Consider the following 21218-nt stretch of genomic DNA (forward strand, 5'->3'; position numbering starts at 1 on the left):
ATTTTATTTACAAGAAATCATTCAAAAGAAGCGGAGTCAATCTCAACTAAATTTGACATGTTTGTCACTCCCTCAAAGCTCTTTTTTACCACAGTTCTGTAGCTTGAGAGCGCGTGACTAACTCTTCCTTCTCGTTTGGATCTGTCACAAATGGTTTCCAAAACCTTTAGAATTCTATTAGTTGTGAATGTATCTTCAGGATATTTCTCCAAATGATTTTGGAGAATTTTTTGGGATTCATGAATTTTCTCAAGAGCCACGTCATCTGTAATGGAACTTTGTTCAAAGATGGAGAACGCAGATTCAAAATCTTTGAACCTGCCGTTAGCTTTTTGCTGTTCCAATTCATACATCCATTCTAATAAAAATGTTGATATCGCAGGCAAAGCATGACAATTAAAATATTCAGCAACAACTTTGACATTCCACAACTTACCATCCTTCTCAACATTATTTTCCTTAATCACATGATACACAGATGAGACAATTCCATGAAACGCATCATTCTCGACCACCAATCTTTCAACAGGCCTCACTACAAACGCTTGCTTTGCGTCTCCCATACTCAAGGTGTTTGCATCTGCCAATATCGAGCATCCATTGATGATTTGGCACAACGCAGAAAGTTTTTTGGCATTGGAAATCAAAGGGCCCACAATGGAATGAACTCTCAATTGATGATTTCCTAAATTTCCAACATGTGTCTTTCCACTTGATACTCCAATGCACACACGAACTCTTTCATTTAACAAACAATTCTCAAGAGTTTTGGAAATTTTAAGAGCTGCTTCCAATGCTGCAATGTTTGGTCTCTTCTTGCTGTTACCACTGACGAATGAGCATTGATATTCATCTACCGTCAAGATATGAAGATCTGCTTGCATGGTTTTAGAGAGAACACTCAATCCAGTGGCGATCTTTGCAAATACATTAGTAATTTCTGAAATAGTCATGTTGACACATTCCAATCAATTTGACATTCACCACACTGGTATCCTTTTCGAACAATCCAAGTTTGAATAAACCTCCCATCTCTTGCTGTTTGCTTTTGTGACTACCACTTAATGATGAGAGATTATGAGTACTGTTTTTAGAACCAGTACAGCTCTCCAATTCTCCATGATGAGCGTCTTTGTTGTGGTCATGATGTTGATTAGAAGCGAAGCTTGAGCCTTGTTGATTTATCTTGGATGTAACTTGTAGAGTGTTGGAATCTTGTTCCATATTACGCAACTGATTGAAAATAGCTTCTGGAAGAAAACTCTTAAATTCATTCAACCATACGACCATGTCGTGTAAATCTTCATAAATGGCATCAATTTCTTTAAATCGACTCGAAGTGAAATGAACCTTGTCCAAATCAAACTTCTTAATTTGCATGAACTGTCTCTCGAGGTATCTTAAGGGTTGTGTAATCAAGTAACCAATGACGACACTAGTCATGAGACCCAATACAATCACCACTGCTGCTACTCCAATCGATATACCTGTATTAATGGTTGTAGTTCGAGAAACATCTTCGGAATAAACAATTAAAAAGACATTCCATTGAATATTCTCAAGTGTGAATGGTAGGCGTGAAATTCTATAATCAACTCCCAAGCTTGAAATTTGGAATGAATATGGAGTGGAGTGCATACTTTCATATCGATCCTTAATATCTTTCATGAGAAGACCAGCATTTCGATCGGTCAATTCGTATAACGAGACACGTGAAATACGATTCAATGCAGTGGTATTGATACTTCCACCAATCACCAAATCATTGGATTCAGAAACAAGAACATAACCCTTTCCGAGGATGGACAACTGAGAAAGATATCTTTCAATGTTTAAGAGTGATAAATTCACTTTGGAAATTCCAATCACTTTCTTGGTATTGTTTTGAGCAAGTAATACAGGATCAAACAACTTGACCGAGTAGTAAATACATGCAGTAGAGTTCACGACCACATATGGATCTCCATAAACACCATCTAGATTCAACGAGTCGAAATATTTGAAACTTGTGACCCAATAGGCAAGAGAGGTAATGTTAAACAGTGTGGTTTGATTCATCACAAGTCCCATCAGAGAACCATCTGTGACATTGGCATACCAATGCTCGACTCCAACATAATCTTTTGGTTTAATATAAATGGTAAATTGTTGAGTGGGAACACCATTAGGAAATATTGTAAGATTAAAGTAAGTATAAATCTACATTCATTTTGTAGTATTGAGAATAATCATACAATTACATTCCAACAACAGCAATACAAAAAGTTCATGAACTTTTGACCACTCCTGACAATTTCTTATGGGATGATTCACTTACCTCATTAGGAAAGAAAATTCCAAGGCTACTGGGACGAAAAATTGAATTTTTTCTAAACAAGTATTCCAATGGAGGTTTACGTGGAATGAGTCCCATATTAAAATCGTGGGCAATAGTCCACGCTAACTCAGCACATGGTGAGATTTCACCTCTCAAAAATACGGTAATCTTGTGACCCACTTGTTCAATGAGAGAATTAGTGACCTCAGTCATGGCTTGATTAGAACCAATGAATGAAGCCAACCAAATAAAGATGGAGCATGTCAATAGTAAAACAATGATGAGCATGATAATGACCACTCGCATAGAAAAGAACCCTTCTAACTTGACAGGTTTCTTTTCTTTGATTACTCCTCCACAAGAGCCATTTTCATCCAAATCATTCAATAAATCTTGTTGTTCGTCTTTTGTAGAACGATGTGCCATTGAGGAAGCTGATGATCCATCATGACGAGAAGAGTCATCTACAACTGGAACGACCTTGGTATGCATTGTGAGTGTGTTTTTTTCTTTTTGGGTAAAATTGTCGAACCCCATCACCAGCTGGTGATTCTCCAAGCACTAATTTCATTCTCGGTCGAGGGTACTACTATTTACAATGTTTAACGTTCCATGATGGATGGTCTTTGAAATTCAAGTTACAAATAATTGATGTCCAACGACGAGAGATGGTACTATTATGGAATTATGTGTTTCGGACGTAGAAATGACATTTCTAGTAGTAATGGTTGAACGAATGTTCTATAATCGGACGCGTTGCACTAATCAACGCATGTGATGTAAACGTCCGATAATTCTCGGCCTGAACGCAATGCTTTTGTTTGAAATTCCTGAAAGAATCGATCGATTCTCAAGTCCTTTGCCTCAATACATTCATCATCATACAATTCAAAGTAATAAATTGCTTTTGTGAGATTTTGTGCAACATTTCCAAAACAGCCATCTCTATATATTTTCCCTAATTTACGGAATGCTGTATAACATTGTTGTTGAGCTGCAAGTTCAAAATATTTCATGGACTTTCCAAAGTCCTGTGGTACGTAGAGTCCTTTTTCGTACAACCTTCCCATGTAATATTGGGCCTGTTCATCACCAAGTTGAGCAGATCGTTCGTAATATTCTAACGCCTTGTTGATGTCTTTTTGCACTCTTTTTCCCTTTTCGTAAATATTCCCCAACACAAACATGGCAGGTGCATGATTGTGTTCGGCAGCCTTCTCGTAATACTGTATAGCTGTTGGGAAATCTTGGTTGTCCATCCCACGTCCTGATTCGTAAATCTTGCCAAGGTGGTAAAAAGCGTCGTTATAATTTTGTCTTGCTGCCATTTCATAATAATAAATTGCATGACTAGCGTTTGAGGAGCCGAAGTGAACAAAGCCCAAATTTACCTGAGCACATGCATAGTTTTGCTTTGCAGCAAATTCATAATATTTCTTTGCTTCTTCGAAATATTCTTGTGCATAGTAAATATCACCCAATAGGTTTTGAGCAATATAATGAGATTTTAAAGCATCTGAATTCAGAAGAATATTGATAGCCTTATCATAGATAATGGCGTGTCCCCAAGCTCCACTGTACATGGAGGCTAGGATCAACTTGTTGCAATGTTCATTGTGTATCGTTGTGAAGGTAAATTGGTTTTCTAATTTACGGGCCACTTTTGAAAAATGAAATGTAGGCCAACTAGCCTTATAAATCATGTCAAAACACTTCACCAAACGAGGATATTGGTCAATGGAAGCATGCTCGGAAAAATTAATAAATGTTAATAATACATCCACGGCTTTGTCAAAATTGTTGTTTTCAACGAAACTTGTTATTGTTTGTTCCAAAAGTACAAGTTGTTGCTCCATTTCATCATTCACTTTTCTTTTTTTAATTTTCTCTTCCAGCGCCGATGTTGGCACAGGTGTCACTTGTTTTTCACATCTGTTGTGAGATTCTGGCATTTTTTATTGATGATTTCAGTATTCTTTCAACCTTTGCTTCGACGAAGGCTTTTGCTAAGGATTCACTTCTCAAGAATGCCATTTGTTGTTCCTGTGAGTGAAAGTATGAACAAGTCCAAATATGTGAAATCGGAGGTTGCAAATCATTAAAGCCAATATTACGTCACGACCAAGAGTCTGTGGGTTGTTTCACTGATTCCTCCCAGATGGTTAATCATAGTCTTGCGTAAGTCAAGTATAGGAGTAAAAAAGGCGGACGCGGCTTCAACAAGCTCATTTTTTTGTTATCTTGATTACGAACAAAATGTCACTCATAATTACTTTCACAACAAAGCTCCTCAACTTGCCATTTAAGAATTGGTAAATGTCATTTGAACTAAACAGTTGCCAATGATTGAAATTCGGATTTCCTAAAGCAATGTTGTTAGAGGAGATTCCATATTCCATAACATTAATCTCTGTCAAAGTTGAATTTTGTGGACGATTCTAAGCGGTTACTGTCGTTATTGTTGTGACAATACACGAATCCAAAGATAATTTTGTATCGAAATTGGGAAATTCCTCTGATGTTTTCGTCTCCTAATTTTCTTCAACGTCTATCGTCTTACATCCAACTCATTGATCAGTTGAGTGCTCAAGCTCAGAAGGATTCGTAAGAAGAAATCAACGTATCTAGGTAAGTTCTTCCGTATCTGTAATGTTTATATTGAGCTGGATAGAGTTGTTAAGAAAAAACGTACCTGCAATATTCATCCTCAATCCCTTCTCCAACAAACCAATGGATAAATGCTCGTTTTGCTATCACAAGGTTTCACTACTGTCCGATATTTAAATTACACTTACCATACATCAGATCAAATTTCTTGGCTTGGTTCTTTAGCAAGGACACCACACTTGAATGATTACAGCAGAATGACAAGGTCCCGTTGACAACATTTTCATAAGTATAATTCACCTTTACACCTCCGCCACATTCATCAGCAAAATTCAGGTCTTCTCTCAAGCTCTTTGACGAACGAGATAGCTCAGAGGTTTTGATCTTGGGGCCGGTATAATGTAAACATGCAGATAAGGCTTTTCCATTATTTAGATTTTCCCCAGCCAAGCAATGGGAAGGTGAAAGGATAGTTTTGGTAACCATGTACTGTATGTTCATGTGTTTCTTTTCCACCATTGCTGGTAGCACTAAAGAGCACCCAGGTGAAGGAGCAAGGTGAATTGTTTGAGTTTTCATGTCACCTGCAAACTGAGATGGAAATCTTAAGCAAGCATTTGTGGTGCATACAAATTGTGCAAGTACTTTGTTGATGTCCGTTAAATCAGGATTACTAACGACTTGGTGATTTTGGCAATAGTTGTACATGGCTTCATTGGTGGTCACAAAAGTTACAGAGCTTTTTTCAAGGAGAGATTCCAGTCCAAATACAAAGTTGTAAGTTTCCACAACGCTGGTTGAATATTTCGAGGAGGGAAAAACCGAGTGGAAAAAGTTCTCCAGTTTAGGATATTCTGTTGCCAATTCGTCCAACAGTTTCATTGCCACTCCACTCCCAGTACCTCCCCCAAAGGCTTGAAACCAGTTGAAACCCTCCAATCGATCGCACTTCTCAACAATCTTTCGAACACTCTCAACAGCATTCCTGCAAGAGTCTCTTCCGACAGTGTAATAACCTCGAACAAAGTTATCGCTTGAGCCCTCCTTTCCCGAAATTAGATTGTCTGGGTGAACAAGCTTTGATATGTTGCTTCTTGATTTGATTTTTGTAATTGCCTCTGAATCTGTATCAACAAACACTGCTCGAGCAAAATGGTTGTAATCAATGTCCTTTCCGTCCACCATTTCAAAAATTGAGGATTTGAAGCCTTCTTCGTTCCGTATGATCGGATCACTGTCCGTTGTTGCAATGCCATGTTGAATAGCGTATTGAGTCCATAATTGCTCTCCAATAGCACAGCCTGCAGATCCCACGTGCAATGATGCAATCTCTCCAACCATTTTAAATTACTAAGAGAGATGTTTTTTTTCTTTAAAGAACTGTAAAAGAGGGTGAACTTGGTTGAAATTTCAGCTTAGATGTTGTATGATTTATTATAAAATACATTAAGCAATGAGACATGATTGTTTCTTTTGTTTCTTTGCTGTTGGTTCCTTCTTTCTTCCTAAAATGAAATCAATAATGGAAACATCCTTCTTCTTGAATGATTTGTTTTGCCACATGGCAGCAGCTCGTTTTCTCTTACAGAATGATTCCTTTGGTTCCCCACTCGTGTTACCTGCTGTAGAATTGGCATTCTCCACCAACTTTTGTGTTCTAGAAAATTTAGAAAAGAATGACTCAATGAGACAATGCTTTTCTTTTGCCTGCTTGGCAAGTAAGACTTCACCTGAGGCTGGTACGTCGACTTTGAACTTGTCTTGAATTTGTTGTTGGAATTCAGATCGGAATACAGTGAACCAATTAGGAGGATTCACTTGGTAGGGTTTGTACGAGAGTTTGGTCTTTTTAGTAATCTTCTTAGTCTCACCTGTGAGTGTATTGAACAACTCGGGATGATAATTCTCAATGAGATAATTCAAAACTTCCTTTCTCTTCTCAGTTTCAACAGTTGACTCGGATCCAGAAGAAACACTACTCGATTCGGTCATATCTGGATTCAATGACGACATGCTCGACGAAGCAGTGCTCAAATTACTCACTGCTTTCAGCACTGTCTTGGTGTCGCCTTTCCAAAAGTTTTTCAGCTCAACTTTGTGTTCTTTGAGATTGGTTGGAATGGCAATTTCCACAAGGTCGGATGGATCTTGACTAGAGGCAAGTACTTGAACATATCTTGTAAAGTAATCTTCAGTGTTTTGTTTCAAACTGTCGAGTAAAGTGGTTGGTTGATAAACTTGTAATTTTGGTGAATATTTGGTCATGTTAATGAGTCCAAAGTAAACCTCAGGGAATGTTCGATCTGGAATGAACTTTCGTCTCTCATCATTCTTCTTGAATGCTTTACCATAAATAAGACATTTCATTTGATTGCATTGCAAAATACCATTGAAAATGTCAGAAAGAGAGAATAAATGTCCTCCAATATTATATTTCACTTTTCTGTAAAAGATGATATTGGTCACTTCAACTTGAGGTAAACTTCCAGAGACAAGCAATGCATGAAGTAAGATCAAATTGTAAGCGTTAATGAAAAATGTAAGTTTCTCTTCATCAGTCTTCAATAATGTCAAATCAACATGAGCCAAGTCATAGGATGAGTGAACAAACTTTTCCCATGCGTGTTTTCCAGGAAGGGTTAAATCGTCATATTTCAAATCGATTTGTACTTGATTCTTGGAGTCATCTTTCATTGATCCAGCAGTTTCGCTTTGACTGATAGCGTACAAATCTGTAGATTGATTGAGAATATCTAACAAATCTTCGAGTAGTTGTTGCAATCGAGTAATTGGATGACCAACACTCAAATTCTTCATGGTATCGTTAATGATGGACAAGTGTTGCTGAGACGAGCTCATATCAGGTTGATTCAAAACAATAGTACCTTCAGCCTTATTCGCATTCAAAATTCGTTGGCGATGGAAGCCATCATCTCCTTGACTTGACAAGAATAAAGCCAAACATTCGTAGAGACCGTCACTAGTCAAAAATCTTTGGAAAGGATCCATCATGTTCTGCAAGAGTTCAGTTTTCAACTCATCGAGTACAATGAGCAACTCATCGATATGTTGATGCATGACTTTTGTTTGCTCTTCCACACTCACTGAGCAAGTTTCATCCTTAGCAGCAATTTCTAAAAACTTTTTCAAATCCTTCACAAATTCTGTAGCTTTTAACGTTTTGGATTTCATTGGTGAGCTAATATTGATTTCATGTATCGAAGAGGCGTTCAAATAGGTGTTTGTGAACTTGTCAATCATTTTTGCACATTCCTTCATTTCATTGGTACTTGCCACACATCGATAACATGATGTTGCTGATGAGGTGTTGCTTACCCAAGACATGGAAGTGATTGAGGAACGAGTATCAGTATCAAAATCATTCAATAATTCTTCTTTGTATACTTCGGAGGTGTCAATGACCCAATCCATCTTCTTTTTCGAATATAATAGAAAATCATTGAGCGACTTTAAATCATAGTAGGCGATAATATTCTGTTCGTACATTGTCAAAGAGGATGTTTGTGTCATCATGATGATTATCGCATTAAAAATAATTAAATTCATTCGAATCGTTAGCAAGAGAAGATTCAACAGTTCAACTACTCACCTCCTTGTTGAATTCTTCAGACAAGAATTTATAGAAATATGAAGCACCCAATGGACATGAGAGAGTCTTCTCGACGGTGATTCCATTCTGTGCGTATTGGTCAATTTGGTCCTTGTATTCTATGAATGGTAGATAACAATGTTCAATTCATTGAAAAACATGAACAAACATTCAGAGTACTTACTGACAATGAGTTGATCAAGTTCAACTCGTTCTGTTTCGAATCCCTGCAGTTTGAAAGATGCCTGAGAGTCGGTGAGTGATGATTTTCCAAGTGAGGTAGATGACATTTTTTTGTTGGTTTGAGAGATTGTCCTACCTGCCAAAAGTCATGATAATCCATGTTTTAAAAATATGTGGAGAGGGCGTACTTTAAAAAGGCTGGACTATCACTCCTACGATTGAATCACCCATGCGTGAGGAGTTTTGTGAATTTAACGCAAATCAAAACCTCAAATAGAGAATTTCGAGCAAATGTGAATGACGCCGATAAAACACTGTTATTAATAACACCAATTATTCCGTGTGTTCTCCTTTGAAGCAGTAACCATCTCAAAATGGAGCATTGTGTTTAAATGCATCTTTTCAAAACCTCAAAAGATAATGTTCATAGAAATTTAGCAAATCAATTATGATAATAGTAATAATTTTGTAGATGTTGTACAAAACTACAAACACGCTCTTGATTTAATAATCTCTATAATTGTGTGAAATATCTTCCTCAACAAGATCACTCAATGTCTTGGTTGAACTTCCAATCTTTCCACTAGTTTGAATCTTCAATTCAATTGGATAGTGATCAGAAACAAGTTTCACAAGATCTTTGGCAACATTCAATTCACTTTCATATCGGAACACTTTTGGATTTTGAATTTCAAATCCTGAAGTTGAGAGTTTGCTATTGGCAAATGCGAGAGGAACCACAAATCGATCATAACTGCATGCACTATCAGCAACAGTGGAATCTTCATCGAGAAGCCATTTGAATCTATTCGAATCATTGAGTGTAAGAGTTTTAAGGGCTGTCTTGGACAAGTAAGAACAATCAGCATTGAAATCTCCAGTAATGATCGTGTTTTGATAGAAAGGAAGTCCCTTGAATGAATCATACACTTGAGTGAGATAATTGAGTTCTTTAGCAACAGCAGATGGACGAATATGACATCCAATAATAGCGAATTGCTTTCCTTTCAATTTAGCATCCGTTGTAATGAATTCAAACACAAAAGTAAATGGAGCTCTCTCGAACCAATTATCAGTGTCTTCAAATTGAATGGTCTTGACACATTTGACCTTGTCAGGATTATAAATAAATCCATATTGTTCTTTGGAAGCACTTCTTCCCAATCTCTCACTCACTTTGTAATCGTATCGTTTTCCATTGGATGAAACATGTTGATTCAATGCTTTCACAAGTGAAGCAAAGGAATCATCGGAACCATCTCTAATTTCTTGAACGAAAATAATGTCATATCTAGAAAGGATTTTGAGTAATATGGAAACCACTTGTTGTTTCTCCATCTTGGATTTGCCAAGAATTTGAATGTTGAAAGCACAGAAAGAGAGTTCATTGGATGGTGCGAGAGCATAATGATAGGAGGAGGTTTGTGTGAGTGAAGCCATGTTGTAGTCCACTACGAAGGAACACACAACGAGCATAGAGGCAAGAATCAGCACCAAAACGCCACTGCTACTGCTTGTTGTGTTGCTACGGGACAAGATGTTTTCGTGCGACATTTTTTTAAAGATGATGCTTGACAACCTGTGCGAAGATGCAATTTGCTAATAATTTGATTACAATCATAAAGTAACTTTTGCGAACTCGATCTTAAACAAGATTTTATTGACCTGCAAGCTTCTTTGCTTGTTGCCAAGAATCACGCTTGGTAATCTTATCCCACCAAGCAGCAACATGAGGTCGATCATTAATCAAATGACCCAAATTCACTTGAGGATGGAATAAGAAGCTACCATAAGGTAAATGATACAGATCTGCCAAAGTGAATTGATTGCCACCAATATATTCTTGCTTGGACAAGATCTTTTCATAAACATCCAAATAAGTGGTCAATTTTTGTGTGAGTATTTTCACACGAGCTTCATCAGGAGATCCCATACCGAACATGTTTTTGAAGACCAATTCAAAAGTAAGACCACTGACTTGCGGATCAAAGTAAGAAGTCTCAATAGATGCACCTTGTTCAAATAAACCCAAAGTCTTCACATCTGAGGATGGGATCAGCTCAGTACCTTGGCCCTTGTATTTGGATTCCAAATAACGGCAAATAGCACGTGATTCATAAATCAAGAAACCATCATCTTCAAGGACTGGAATGACTCCAAAAGGTTGCTTCTCGAGGAATTGTGGTTGTTTGTGTTCGCCCTTCGAGAGATCCACAGGGATCAATTCATAGTCAAGCTTCTTTTCCTTGAGTGTAGTGACCACACGTTGAACGCAAGTGGATTGATAGATTCCGTAGAGTTTGAGTACCATGATTGTTTTTTCTTGAGTGTGTTCCGATGAAGATGATTGAGATGATTAAATAGGTTTTCGGAAAGTGAGAAGCGGAAGCACTTTTTTGCGGTCATTGAGCTTTCACTCGACTGATCAAAAGAGGTCCTTCCATTCATTTGCATGTTACAACATTCATTGTAAAAGATTTCTTCAAAAAGAACTAATTTGAAAACTCAACAAAATCCCCAAAGATCATGGACGAATCATCTCGTCCAAGCGCAATACAATGGCCTTGTGAAATATGTGTGGACATTTCATGAGTGCTCTTAACAAGGTAGACGTTCTTTGAGCAAACAGAGCAAAAACGTATGTTGGTTGAAGAAAAATTCAAGCTTTCGAATCTTAATGGACACTTGTAAATAAATTCACAATTTTCAATAAAGAATGGAAGATTTTCTGGTTCCAAGGTTGGATCAATTTCAAAGTATTCTGTTGGAATATTTGAAGAGAGAGGTAGTAATTCACGAGCATGAATCTGAATGTGTGAGACTCTTCTTCGTAAAACATGAAGCCAGTTTTTCACGTTCAACGCTTTTTCGAATTTCGGAAAGTAATAACACACCAATGGTTTCCAAATTAATTTCTGAACTAGCTCAAAATGATGTTGCTGGAGTTCTTGTTTTTGATATTCCTCCACTGCATTCCTTGTTGTCAAAAAATCTCCTTGATTTTTCTTGTGTGTTTTTCGTGTTTGACAACTTTTCAATGCTCTCCGGAGTTTGATCAAAGAGAAATTTCAATAAAAATCGATCTGCCCTAGCAAAGACATAAATCGTTCCGAGCTCCATAAAAGAAACGATATTAATTAATACTTCTTTCGGAAAGGTATTGGAAAATATGTTCCTAGAAGCAGAGAATTTCTCTAAATCATCCTCTGCAGCACTGGAGAAAAATTTTGAAAGAGCAAAGCTAAACATTTTTTTGTGATGGATTTTTCTTAAAGAAAAGGAAATTTATTGTGTGAACATTTATTCTGACAGTTCACTGTTCTTTTGTTGAAGAAGGTCGTGTTTGAAATTAGTGTACAAATTATATTGATAAACAAGATGGGGAATACTTGGTTGATATTCAACAGCTGTCACTTCTAAAAGATTCTTCATCATGTCTGCATTTTCCGAAATTGTGGAACATATTAATTTACATCCAGGTTTGCCCAGTTTCTTTGCTATCGAAGTGTAGTTTTCCCATACTTCTCTGGTAATAAAGGGAGGATCAATTAAAATTAAAGAAAATGTGCCAAGTAAAGAGGAGTCTACATTGTCTGGTTGATTGAAATCCCAAAATACAAATCCTTGATCTTTTTCCCATTTCTTATCAAACTGTTATACAATATTGATTGAGCATACCATGTTTGTCAACAATTATCATAAATTCGTAATTACTTCTTGATCAACATTGAAAATATCATTCACATCAAACTCACCTCAAATAATTTCGCTTGTTGTTGCAAATCGGAGGTCATTGAAAAATACACGGAAGGAGTGGACATGAAGGCTACTCTGTTCTCGGAGCTCTCTTGTAAATGCTCCTCAATCACTCGAACAAAGGTTTGTATGGTATCCTTAGAATACCAGTACTGGTTGTATTCCGATTTTTCTGGGTTTCTGATAAGAAAACGATTGTTATTCAATAACGACATTTTTTGTTGCTGTTCTCGTTATGAATTCGGAACAAAGTTTGAGTAAGCGCATTCATCAAAAAATGAAAGAATACGGTCGCTATTCTCGAGGGCGGGTGGAGAATTATCATCACAATGAAAGAAACAGCACGTACCATCATCCTCGTACAAAACAACAGAATTATGATAATAACAACCGAATGCGTTATAATGATAATAACACATTTAATGACCAATATAGAAGTAGCAACAACACGCGTCATTACCCGAATAATGATCGGAAAGATTATTATTCAAGAAATAATAATTATCATCACCCGTACCAACATTCAGCACACATTTCAACCAATCATGGATATTCTGCAAATAATTATGAAAAAACAGACAAGTTACCGAGCGGAAATAAGCAAGTAACATTTAAGGAGTCTCATTTGGAGGAAGTTAAGGAACAACAAGCCTCACAACTATCTTCAACTTCCCATTGTGAAGCTTGTCGTCACTTGAAACCAGACTTAATGTGCAAAGGGTGCCCTAAATGTATTCACAACACGTGTTGTCCTGATGACATTCCTCGAGATCAATCTTCTTATTATTGCAAAGAGTGTTATACTGTGCAGGTGCAAATTAAGAGAGATTGTTGCGAGGTGGTTTGTTTAGATAACCAAAGAAAGACATTGATAACGCTGGAGAACTTGACTAATACACCATTAGTCAAGTGTCCACTCTGCAACCAACATTATAGGACACCTGCTCTTGATAATCATCTTTCCTTTCAATGGATGAAAAATATTGAATTTGATCATGAAGATATAATACCTATATCTTTGCCGGAAAATAATGATTTTTCGTCACCTTCATTAGAAGATGAATGGAACATTACGTTCTCAAAATTTTTACTTGTGGTTGGTTTTGCAAAAGAAACCTTAGAAGATGTTGTTAATTCCGTACGCTTTTCCATATCCAAATTTCAAGATAACAAGAAAGGAGTGTGTCTAATTGGGTGTGGCTCCTCTATAGAAGCCTATCAACTCGCTTGTTTTCTCAGAAAGCAAGTAGTGGCCAATTCCAGTCATCCAATGATTTATTTTATTAAGCCGTACAGGGCGTTACAACTGGAATTAAGCAGATTTGATGGTTCTAACGAACCAACGCTGAACCAAATAGAGACTGAATTGAAACACATGATATCTGATAAGGTTAAATTTAATGTGAAGCAATGGTCGTGGCGAAAGAGTTACGGTATATTAACATTCAATGATGATGATCATTGCATTTTGGTAATGTGGTATTTTCTTACTGAACCAAAACAAAAAGGAGGACATACATTACGATTTCTGAAGGGATCTTTGTGTCAGGTTAAACCCTCTAATTGCTGTGAAATTAGGAATATTCCATCAACAAATAGTTTCCATCTAGAAAAACTATGGAATGATATTATGGAAAGGGTTAGTTTAGCATTCAACTGTTCGATTGACATAATCGAACATGGACTTTTGCAGAATATGGAATATTCTTGTAATTGTATCAAGGTCTGGTTTCGAAGTGTCGAATTTGCTCAAGCATTCAAATTAGCGTTAGACGGAATGCAGTCCCTTCAAGTGGTGTATGTTCAGCCAATTGAAAAATAAAAAGATAAATGGAACCTTTTAAAACAATTATTCCAAAGCGTGATCTTGGAATCATTGTGCGTCCGCGACATTAACAACAGAAGTGGTATTGGGTTTTCAAATCTATACACTTTATTGGCCTAGTAGTCTGCTGGTTGTTCTTCAGCATTTGCATCTCCTTCAGCATTTTCATCGAATTCTCCATCTTCCTCAGCAGTAGCATCTTGGTATTGTTGGTATTCAGAAACCAAGTCGTTCATGTTGGATTCAGCTTCAGTGAATTCCATTTCATCCATACCTTCACCAGTGTACCAGTGCAAGAAAGCCTTTCTTCTGAACATGGCAGTGAATTGTTCAGACACTCTCTTAAACATTTCTTGAATGGCAGTAGAGTTACCAATGAAAGTAGCAGCCATCTTCAAACCTCTTGGTGGAATATCACAAACAGAGGACTTGATATTATTTGGAATCCATTCAACAAAGTATGAGCTGTTCTTATTTTGTACGTTGAGCATTTGTTCGTCAACTTCCTTAGTACTCATTCTACCTCTGAACATGGCAGAAGCAGTCAAATATCTTCCGTGTCTTGGATCAGATGCAGCCATCATATTCTTGGCATCGAACATTTGTTGAGTCAATTCTGGAACAGTCAAAGCTCTGTATTGTTGTGAACCTCTGGATGTCAATGGAGCAAAGCCAATAAGGAAGAAGTGAAGACGAGGGAATGGAATCAAGTTAACTGCCAACTTTCTCAAGTCAGAGTTCAATTGACCTGGGAAACGTAAGCAACAGGTAACACCCGACATGACAATAGAGACCAAGTGGTTCAAATCGCCAAAGGTTGGAGTAGTGAGCTTCAAAGTTCTAAAGCAAATATCGTACAAAGCCTCATTGTCAATACACATAACTTCATCAGCGTTTTCTACAAGTTGGTGAACAGAGAGAGTAGCATTGTATGGTTCGACGACGGTATCGGAGACCTTTGGTGATGGGAAAACAGAAAAGGTCATCATCATTCTGTCTGGATATTCTTCTCTAATCTTGGAAATCAGCAATGTACCCATTCCTGAACCAGTACCACCTCCCAATGAGTGAGCAATTTGGAATCCTTGCAAACAATCGCAACTTTCAGCTTCCTTTCTCACAACATCCAAAACTGAATCAATCAATTCAGCTCCTTCAGTATAGTGACCCTTAGCCCAGTTGTTACCTGCTCCTGTTTGTCCAAAGACAAAGTTATCTGGTCTGAAGATTTGACCGTAAGGACCAGCTCTCACCGAGTCCATAGTACCTGGCTCCAAATCCATCAAAATGGCACGAGGAACATATCGTCCTCCTGTGGCCTCATTATAATAGACATTAATTCGTTCTAATTGCAAGTCGGAATCACCATTGTATGCACCAGTTGGGTCAACGCCGTGTTCATCAGAGATGACTTCCCAAAACTTGGCACCGATTTGGTTACCACATTGGCCTGCTTGGATATGCACAATTTCTCTCATTGTATTGTGTTTTGTTGTTGTTTTGTTTTTTTTGTTGTAGTTTTTAAATGATTCAACTGAGCGGCAATTGGAGAGCGGGTTGTATTTTTTGGCGCCCAACGAATACAAAATTCTTACAATACGATTTTATGGTTGGATTCCCATTTTAAACAGACGTACGTGATTTCGTTCCCAATACGTTTATATCTTGCTGTCTCTATGATGTTCATGATATTCATGAACGTAGTAGGTGTCATCTGCTTGTTCATCCTTAATTCTGAAGGCGCTCAAGGATGGTGCTGCACTCTCGTCCACAGTAATATATCGGTTCATGAAAGCATCTATCCAATTACCAAAACAACACAAAAATGTTCCCAATGAGAGGACTACAAGAATATGACCTTGTAAAAAGCGAAAGAACATTTTAGAACCAGAGGCTGAGAAGTTGACTTTGAGTTTTTCTCTACCAAATCCAGGTTTTACGTTGGATGGGGCAAAGGATCCCAATCCTCCAAACTCCATGTTCGGCATTAAGGCTTTGTAATAATAACTCTTGATCCACGGTTCTGCAAATCCTAACAGAAATGTTGCTGAGAGAAGTCGGCAAATCCATGTCATGGCTTCTGTGAAAATTCCAGGATAGGCACTGAAAATTTTAAATTGACCTTTTCCACTGTCGTTGGGATGCCAAACTACTTTTGATGCTTCGTTTGGGTCGACAACTTCTCCCCACGATATTCTTCGATCAAACTCACTATAGTAAAAGAGGTGCATCATTCCACTAAAGTACCACAATCCAAACGTAAAATCATTGATAAAGTTATTGATGATACAAAGGATAGGTACTTTTAAGAATGGATCACTCAAATCAAATTCTAATCTTCTCCCTGCAATCACCATTTCTGTAACTTGACCTCGATACATGTTAAGCGCCACAAAAGCCTCAGCAAAGCCGAACGTAAGCTTGCTCAAAATCCAAATCAGTAATTCCCAGCAACAATGGGGTCCAATTCCAAAATATTGAAAGCTAGGCTGTTCTCCTTTTGCAAGACAAGGAATAATTTGTGAATGTATATTATTCGATGGTGGAATTGAATATGGCACTTGTGGAGGTGGAGAGTGAGATGTCGAATCTTGAATATAATTCGGATTATATCCCAGTGGTGTATTATTATTATCTTGTTGATCATGATACACAACATTTGGATTATAGGTTGATGGATGATTCCCATCACCAAACGGATTTTCAGTTGGAATAAATCGATCGGAGCTTGTTGTTGTAGGTGGCGGTAATGGCAGAGCGTAGGGAGAAATATATTGTTGTTGCGATCCTGCTAAATTGTTCGACAACGCATTGCTTGATGATGACAATCTATTTTGCTGGTTGGACTGTAAAGAGCGAGCATAAGGATGCATGGGATTATTTTTTTTTTGGAAATTTGAAATGAGAAGGAGGCGATGGTATTCCTTAAGGTTCAATTACAAGGAAAAGTGAACTAAGGAAGATGGTGGTTAGTGAAATTGAATCTTTGAAAATGCATGCTACAGTATGCATTTCATTTTGTGAGTATAAGGAGCAGCTTATAACATTGACACATGATGAGAATTTGAAAAAGGAAAATTCGTTCGCCATGAAAATCAAACCTTTTCAAGGCGACAATTTTAAAAAACAACAAACCCAGTCGTTGACTCGATCGAGTCACTCATTCTTCCTCTGAATCAACCGTCCTGCACCTCTCAACGAAACTAGAAGCCCAAAACCTAAAACATTCTCTCTCTCGGCCCGAGAGAAGTTTATCTCTTTGAATATACCCTTCGCACTCAATTAATTGATAGAAAAAGACTATTCACCCACAATCAAAGCAAGAGCAAAATAATATAAAATGTCTCCCCTGAACCCAATGGCTAAACTCTTTGCAAGTTGGTATCAACCAGTACATGTCAATGAACCAGCCTCTCCAACAGAAGTTTCAAGTCAAAGCACCAAGAAGCAACAGTCCAAATTTCCCTTCAAGAAATTTAAAAGTGTTTCAAATCATCTTAAGAGTGGAGGTGAAGAAAGGCAGAAACAACAACAAGAACAATTGGCATCCAAGTCAGCCCATGAGGTTTCATCATCCCAAGCATCCGAATTGGACAGTATCACTGTGCTTTCACGAGCCATTCCCGAATACAATCTTTCACAATTTCGATTTGGAGGTGTTTCGTCTGAAAGCCTATCCGTACACACATCGGATAAGGCTGAATTGACCAATTCTGGAGATGAATGGTCTCTCATGATCATCAGCAACCAACCTTTAACTTCTCAAACCAGGGTGGAAAACATTTTCAAATTTCCTTCTTCAACATGTTGTTGTGAAAATCCCTTGGATCGCATACTGATGCTTGCAGATAGAGTAAAGGACAAAGAACATGTGTGTCTCAATCGAGATGGCTTTCAAGCGAGTGACTCAATCTCCAATAGCAGCTCCTTTTCATCTTCAGAAGGGGTAGAGAATTCCAATACTTGTTGTAAGGAAATGGTGGACACTACGCCAACGTTCTTGGAGGAAGACTTGCCAATTGATAAGCTCTTCAAATCCAGAACTCGAGTGAGCAAGAAGAGACACACTTCGAAAAGAAAGAATTCTTCATCCTTAAAAGAAATTGATTTTTTCACCTTTTTATCCATGGAAGGTAACAATATTCAAGGCAGACGACCTTCAGTAGTGATTGTTCAAACAGCAGTAGATAGAAGAGTCTCCATTGTCGAAGAATATGTTGACTAGAGAATGGTCAACTGAAAACAATAAAGCTCACTGTTAAAAACTATTTGTAAATGTTTTTATGAATGCAAAATTGGATGCTTTCAAAATGACCGAGGTGTTGTGATAAATTTCTCATTTTCTAAACCCCCTCTTCACGCTAATGCCAAGGAAGTCCATGACATGGTGAGATATTGATGTACGGCTTTTACCATTACCGTCATCCAAATCAGAAATCTTCAAAGACTTTCTACTGGATTTTGGTTGCTTTCTCTTCTTTCCTGCAGTCCAAAAGTTTTGCGTCTCATCAACAGATTCACCAATAGATTCAGAAATGATTAAAGGTTCTTGGAGATCATTATTTGTGGAGTCGTAGAATTGTTTGCAACTTTCTTTTGGAGTGTCACCATACTTGTCTTTTGCTAAAAATAAAGCTGACATCTTGGACACCTTTACAACACCACAGTTTTCTATAAAATCATAAATCCAATACAAAGCATTCATCCAATCCAAACTTGCTTCATCAGTGTCTGGATCAAAAGCCATACCAGTAGAAAATACTGATTGTACACACAAATGAAGAATATTCTTTTGTTGGGAATCCACTTCGTTGAGAAGAATTGGAATGAGTCTGTTCTTTGTACTGTTTTTCTCATTTTGTAAGTATTCCAAAATAGCATAGAGAGAGGACATGTCGTTCTTTGCAATAGATTCCATGAGAATATTTCTTCCGTGAGCATTCTTCTGAAGAATGGCTCTCTCGAATGCATCAGAACCAAACAACGATGATCCAGTTGGTAAAAGTGTTGAAAGGAAAGAAGTAACAAGTTTCTTTGTTCTCATTCCTCTAAAGTCAGTCAAACAAGCAAACAATGCGTTTTCTTCTTGTTGATTTTTCTTGAGTAAAATTCCAGGCTTTGTCTTGGCCAAATATTCAACCGTTTCAATTGACTTGTCACGAACAGCAACATGAAGTACAGATTCTCCCAAACCAACACCCATACCAACAGTTGTTTCTAATTTAGCTCCAAACAATTGTAATGTGTCACACATGTCAAAATCTTTTCTTTTCAACGCAATGTGAATTGGTAAAAATCCATAACGATCCGCATGCATATTCAATTGATCTTGAACCACCTTAAAGCTACATAAATATGTACAAATGTTTGGAGAAGCTGCTTGAATACCGTAGAATAAAGGTGTTGCGTTTTGCTTGTCAACAGACGATAAAAGAACATTTGTTTTTCTTTGACAATCGACGCTATGAGATCCACCTCCACATTTTTCATCACAACATGCTTTTGAAATGATATGTGACAAGCAATCAGCTTGATTGGTTTTAGCAGCCAAATGTACAATATTAATATCAAATTCTTCTGGATATGTCGTTTTAAGAACAATTTGATCAATAGAAGGACCACCGATAGCACCACGAGAGGATGATAATGAAGTTGGGTTATTGTTCAAATTAGGAGTATTTGATGAGGAAGAAAGAGTAGTACCTGGTGGACTTGTTCCTAACAAGGAGGAAGAGGAAGAGGATGAAACTGAATTACATTGAGATGATTGGTGTAATTGTTGATTATTGGGTGGTTGAGACTCAACCGCAACATCTTCTTCTTCATCGTGATGATTGTTGTTTCCATTCAAATGACTACTTCCATTACTCGTTTGACTTGTACCTGGAAGAGGCGATGAAACGTTGTGATTACTGGGACTGATACTACTATTGGGAATGGGAGAGGTATTAGCAAAGAGAGGAGCCATCGTGGAGAAAGTTGGTGATTGAAGACTTCCATTATTGATGGTATTACTGGTATTTGTATTATAATGTTGTTGGGCATAATCTAATGCTTCATCCAAGATGGTACAAACTCGGTCAACCTGACCATTCACAACAGCCTGATATAATTGTTGTTTCAATGGATGTGGTACTTGATAAGAGGTTGATGATGAAGAAACGTTTAATTGTCGGGCCGATGAATGATGGCCAAGTTTAGGAGAGGAGGCTCCTAATTGTTGTTGTTGTTGGGCAAGTGAAAAGGAAGGATCAAGAGTCGATGATGAGGATGATGACATTTTGTTGGATCGGATCGGGTCGGGTCAATATTGAGAATGTCTGAACCAGAGGCGAGAGGAGTGTGAGTGAGGGAACGTTTCAAATGTTTTGATCGAACAACGTTTGTGTATTTCAGTTGGCGCAAGCGAATCTATCAAATTGCACGTTCAAAAGAGGAAAAAGGATGGCAAACGACTCGAATATTTGATAAACAAAAGTAGTGGTTGGATAGCGCAGTGAAGTATACCTTGTGCCAAAACGCCACTGTCTCGTCGAAGAATTTTGATGATTGGAAGAAGGCTGTTTTTATATCAAGCTGAAAAAGTTGCTGATGATGGTTTGTTGATGCTCAGAGAGATCTGTCTCTGATACTGCTTTTGAAACAGGTAAATTTCAGGAGAGAGAGGATGATGAGTCGAGTTGTCAAAGACACAATAGTTGCAGTTGAGTGTCCACACAGAGGGTATTCTGAGAGCACTTTTCGGTTGTTGGTGTGCTTTTTGATTTCGTTGTGAAAGACACGGCAAACCAATTGTTGAAGGATCGCAAGTCTTTTTTTTAAAGTCGATCTAAAGTCATCGTGAGAAAGGTCAATTTTGCGTTCAAGAATATTTCACGTGAAAATGGTTTTGGAATTGACGTGCCTATTGAAGAAATTGA

General features: G+C 37.6%; 14 protein-coding genes across 14 annotated transcripts; 2 read left to right on the forward strand and 12 right to left on the reverse strand.

The window, feature by feature from the left end:
• Positions 1-17: 17 nt before the first annotated feature.
• C9374_008006 (uncharacterized protein) lies at positions 18-884 on the reverse strand (the record flags this gene model as incomplete). The annotated part of the gene is made up of 2 exons (XM_044698035.1): positions 18-358; positions 437-884. The coding sequence occupies 2 exons, from the start codon at positions 882-884 to the stop codon at positions 18-20; spliced, it is 789 nt and encodes a 262-aa protein (XP_044546120.1).
• Positions 885-930: 46 nt separating this feature from the next.
• C9374_008007 (uncharacterized protein) lies at positions 931-2809 on the reverse strand (the record flags this gene model as incomplete). The annotated part of the gene is made up of 2 exons (XM_044698036.1): positions 931-2199; positions 2318-2809. The coding sequence occupies 2 exons, from the start codon at positions 2807-2809 to the stop codon at positions 931-933; spliced, it is 1761 nt and encodes a 586-aa protein (XP_044546121.1).
• Positions 2810-3078: 269 nt separating this feature from the next.
• C9374_008008 (uncharacterized protein) lies at positions 3079-4269 on the reverse strand (the record flags this gene model as incomplete). Its single annotated transcript, XM_044698037.1, has 1 exon — positions 3079-4269. The coding sequence occupies one exon, from the start codon at positions 4267-4269 to the stop codon at positions 3079-3081; it is 1191 nt and encodes a 396-aa protein (XP_044546122.1).
• An 814-nt stretch (positions 4270-5083) lies between these two features.
• Positions 5084-6265, reverse strand: C9374_008009 (uncharacterized protein; the record flags this gene model as incomplete). The annotated part of the gene is made up of 1 exon (XM_044698038.1): positions 5084-6265. One exon carries the CDS (start codon positions 6263-6265, stop codon positions 5084-5086), a length of 1182 nt encoding a protein of 393 aa, XP_044546123.1.
• Positions 6266-6370: 105 nt separating this feature from the next.
• On the reverse strand, positions 6371-8824 carry C9374_008010 (uncharacterized protein; the record flags this gene model as incomplete). The annotated part of the gene is made up of 3 exons (XM_044698040.1): positions 6371-8419; positions 8535-8653; positions 8719-8824. 3 exons carry the CDS (start codon positions 8822-8824, stop codon positions 6371-6373), a joined length of 2274 nt encoding a protein of 757 aa, XP_044546124.1.
• Positions 8825-9221: 397 nt separating this feature from the next.
• Positions 9222-10271, reverse strand: C9374_008011 (uncharacterized protein; the record flags this gene model as incomplete). Its single annotated transcript, XM_044698041.1, has 1 exon — positions 9222-10271. One exon carries the CDS (start codon positions 10269-10271, stop codon positions 9222-9224), a length of 1050 nt encoding a protein of 349 aa, XP_044546125.1.
• Positions 10272-10374: 103 nt separating this feature from the next.
• Positions 10375-11028, reverse strand: C9374_008012 (uncharacterized protein; the record flags this gene model as incomplete). The annotated part of the gene is made up of 1 exon (XM_044698042.1): positions 10375-11028. One exon carries the CDS (start codon positions 11026-11028, stop codon positions 10375-10377), a length of 654 nt encoding a protein of 217 aa, XP_044546126.1.
• A 614-nt stretch (positions 11029-11642) lies between these two features.
• C9374_008013 (uncharacterized protein) lies at positions 11643-11966 on the reverse strand (the record flags this gene model as incomplete). Its single annotated transcript, XM_044698043.1, has 1 exon — positions 11643-11966. One exon carries the CDS (start codon positions 11964-11966, stop codon positions 11643-11645), a length of 324 nt encoding a protein of 107 aa, XP_044546127.1.
• Positions 11967-12017: 51 nt separating this feature from the next.
• On the reverse strand, positions 12018-12688 carry C9374_008014 (uncharacterized protein; the record flags this gene model as incomplete). Its single annotated transcript, XM_044698044.1, has 2 exons — positions 12018-12368; positions 12473-12688. 2 exons carry the CDS (start codon positions 12686-12688, stop codon positions 12018-12020), a joined length of 567 nt encoding a protein of 188 aa, XP_044546128.1.
• Positions 12689-12750: 62 nt separating this feature from the next.
• On the forward strand, positions 12751-14295 carry C9374_008015 (uncharacterized protein; the record flags this gene model as incomplete). Its single annotated transcript, XM_044698045.1, has 1 exon — positions 12751-14295. The coding sequence occupies one exon, from the start codon at positions 12751-12753 to the stop codon at positions 14293-14295; it is 1545 nt and encodes a 514-aa protein (XP_044546129.1).
• Positions 14296-14414: 119 nt separating this feature from the next.
• C9374_008016 (uncharacterized protein) lies at positions 14415-15776 on the reverse strand (the record flags this gene model as incomplete). The annotated part of the gene is made up of 1 exon (XM_044698046.1): positions 14415-15776. The coding sequence occupies one exon, from the start codon at positions 15774-15776 to the stop codon at positions 14415-14417; it is 1362 nt and encodes a 453-aa protein (XP_044546130.1).
• Positions 15777-15956: 180 nt separating this feature from the next.
• Positions 15957-17171, reverse strand: C9374_008017 (uncharacterized protein; the record flags this gene model as incomplete). The annotated part of the gene is made up of 1 exon (XM_044698047.1): positions 15957-17171. One exon carries the CDS (start codon positions 17169-17171, stop codon positions 15957-15959), a length of 1215 nt encoding a protein of 404 aa, XP_044546131.1.
• Positions 17172-17638: 467 nt separating this feature from the next.
• On the forward strand, positions 17639-18523 carry C9374_008018 (uncharacterized protein; the record flags this gene model as incomplete). The annotated part of the gene is made up of 1 exon (XM_044698048.1): positions 17639-18523. One exon carries the CDS (start codon positions 17639-17641, stop codon positions 18521-18523), a length of 885 nt encoding a protein of 294 aa, XP_044546132.1.
• A 111-nt stretch (positions 18524-18634) lies between these two features.
• C9374_008019 (uncharacterized protein) lies at positions 18635-20578 on the reverse strand (the record flags this gene model as incomplete). Its single annotated transcript, XM_044698049.1, has 1 exon — positions 18635-20578. The coding sequence occupies one exon, from the start codon at positions 20576-20578 to the stop codon at positions 18635-18637; it is 1944 nt and encodes a 647-aa protein (XP_044546133.1).
• Positions 20579-21218: the final 640 nt, after the last annotated feature.

Source organism: Naegleria lovaniensis (assembly GCF_003324165.1).
Source record: "Naegleria lovaniensis strain ATCC 30569 chromosome Unknown tig031, whole genome shotgun sequence".
NCBI lineage: Eukaryota > Heterolobosea > Eutetramitea > Acrasida > Naegleriidae > Naegleria > Naegleria lovaniensis.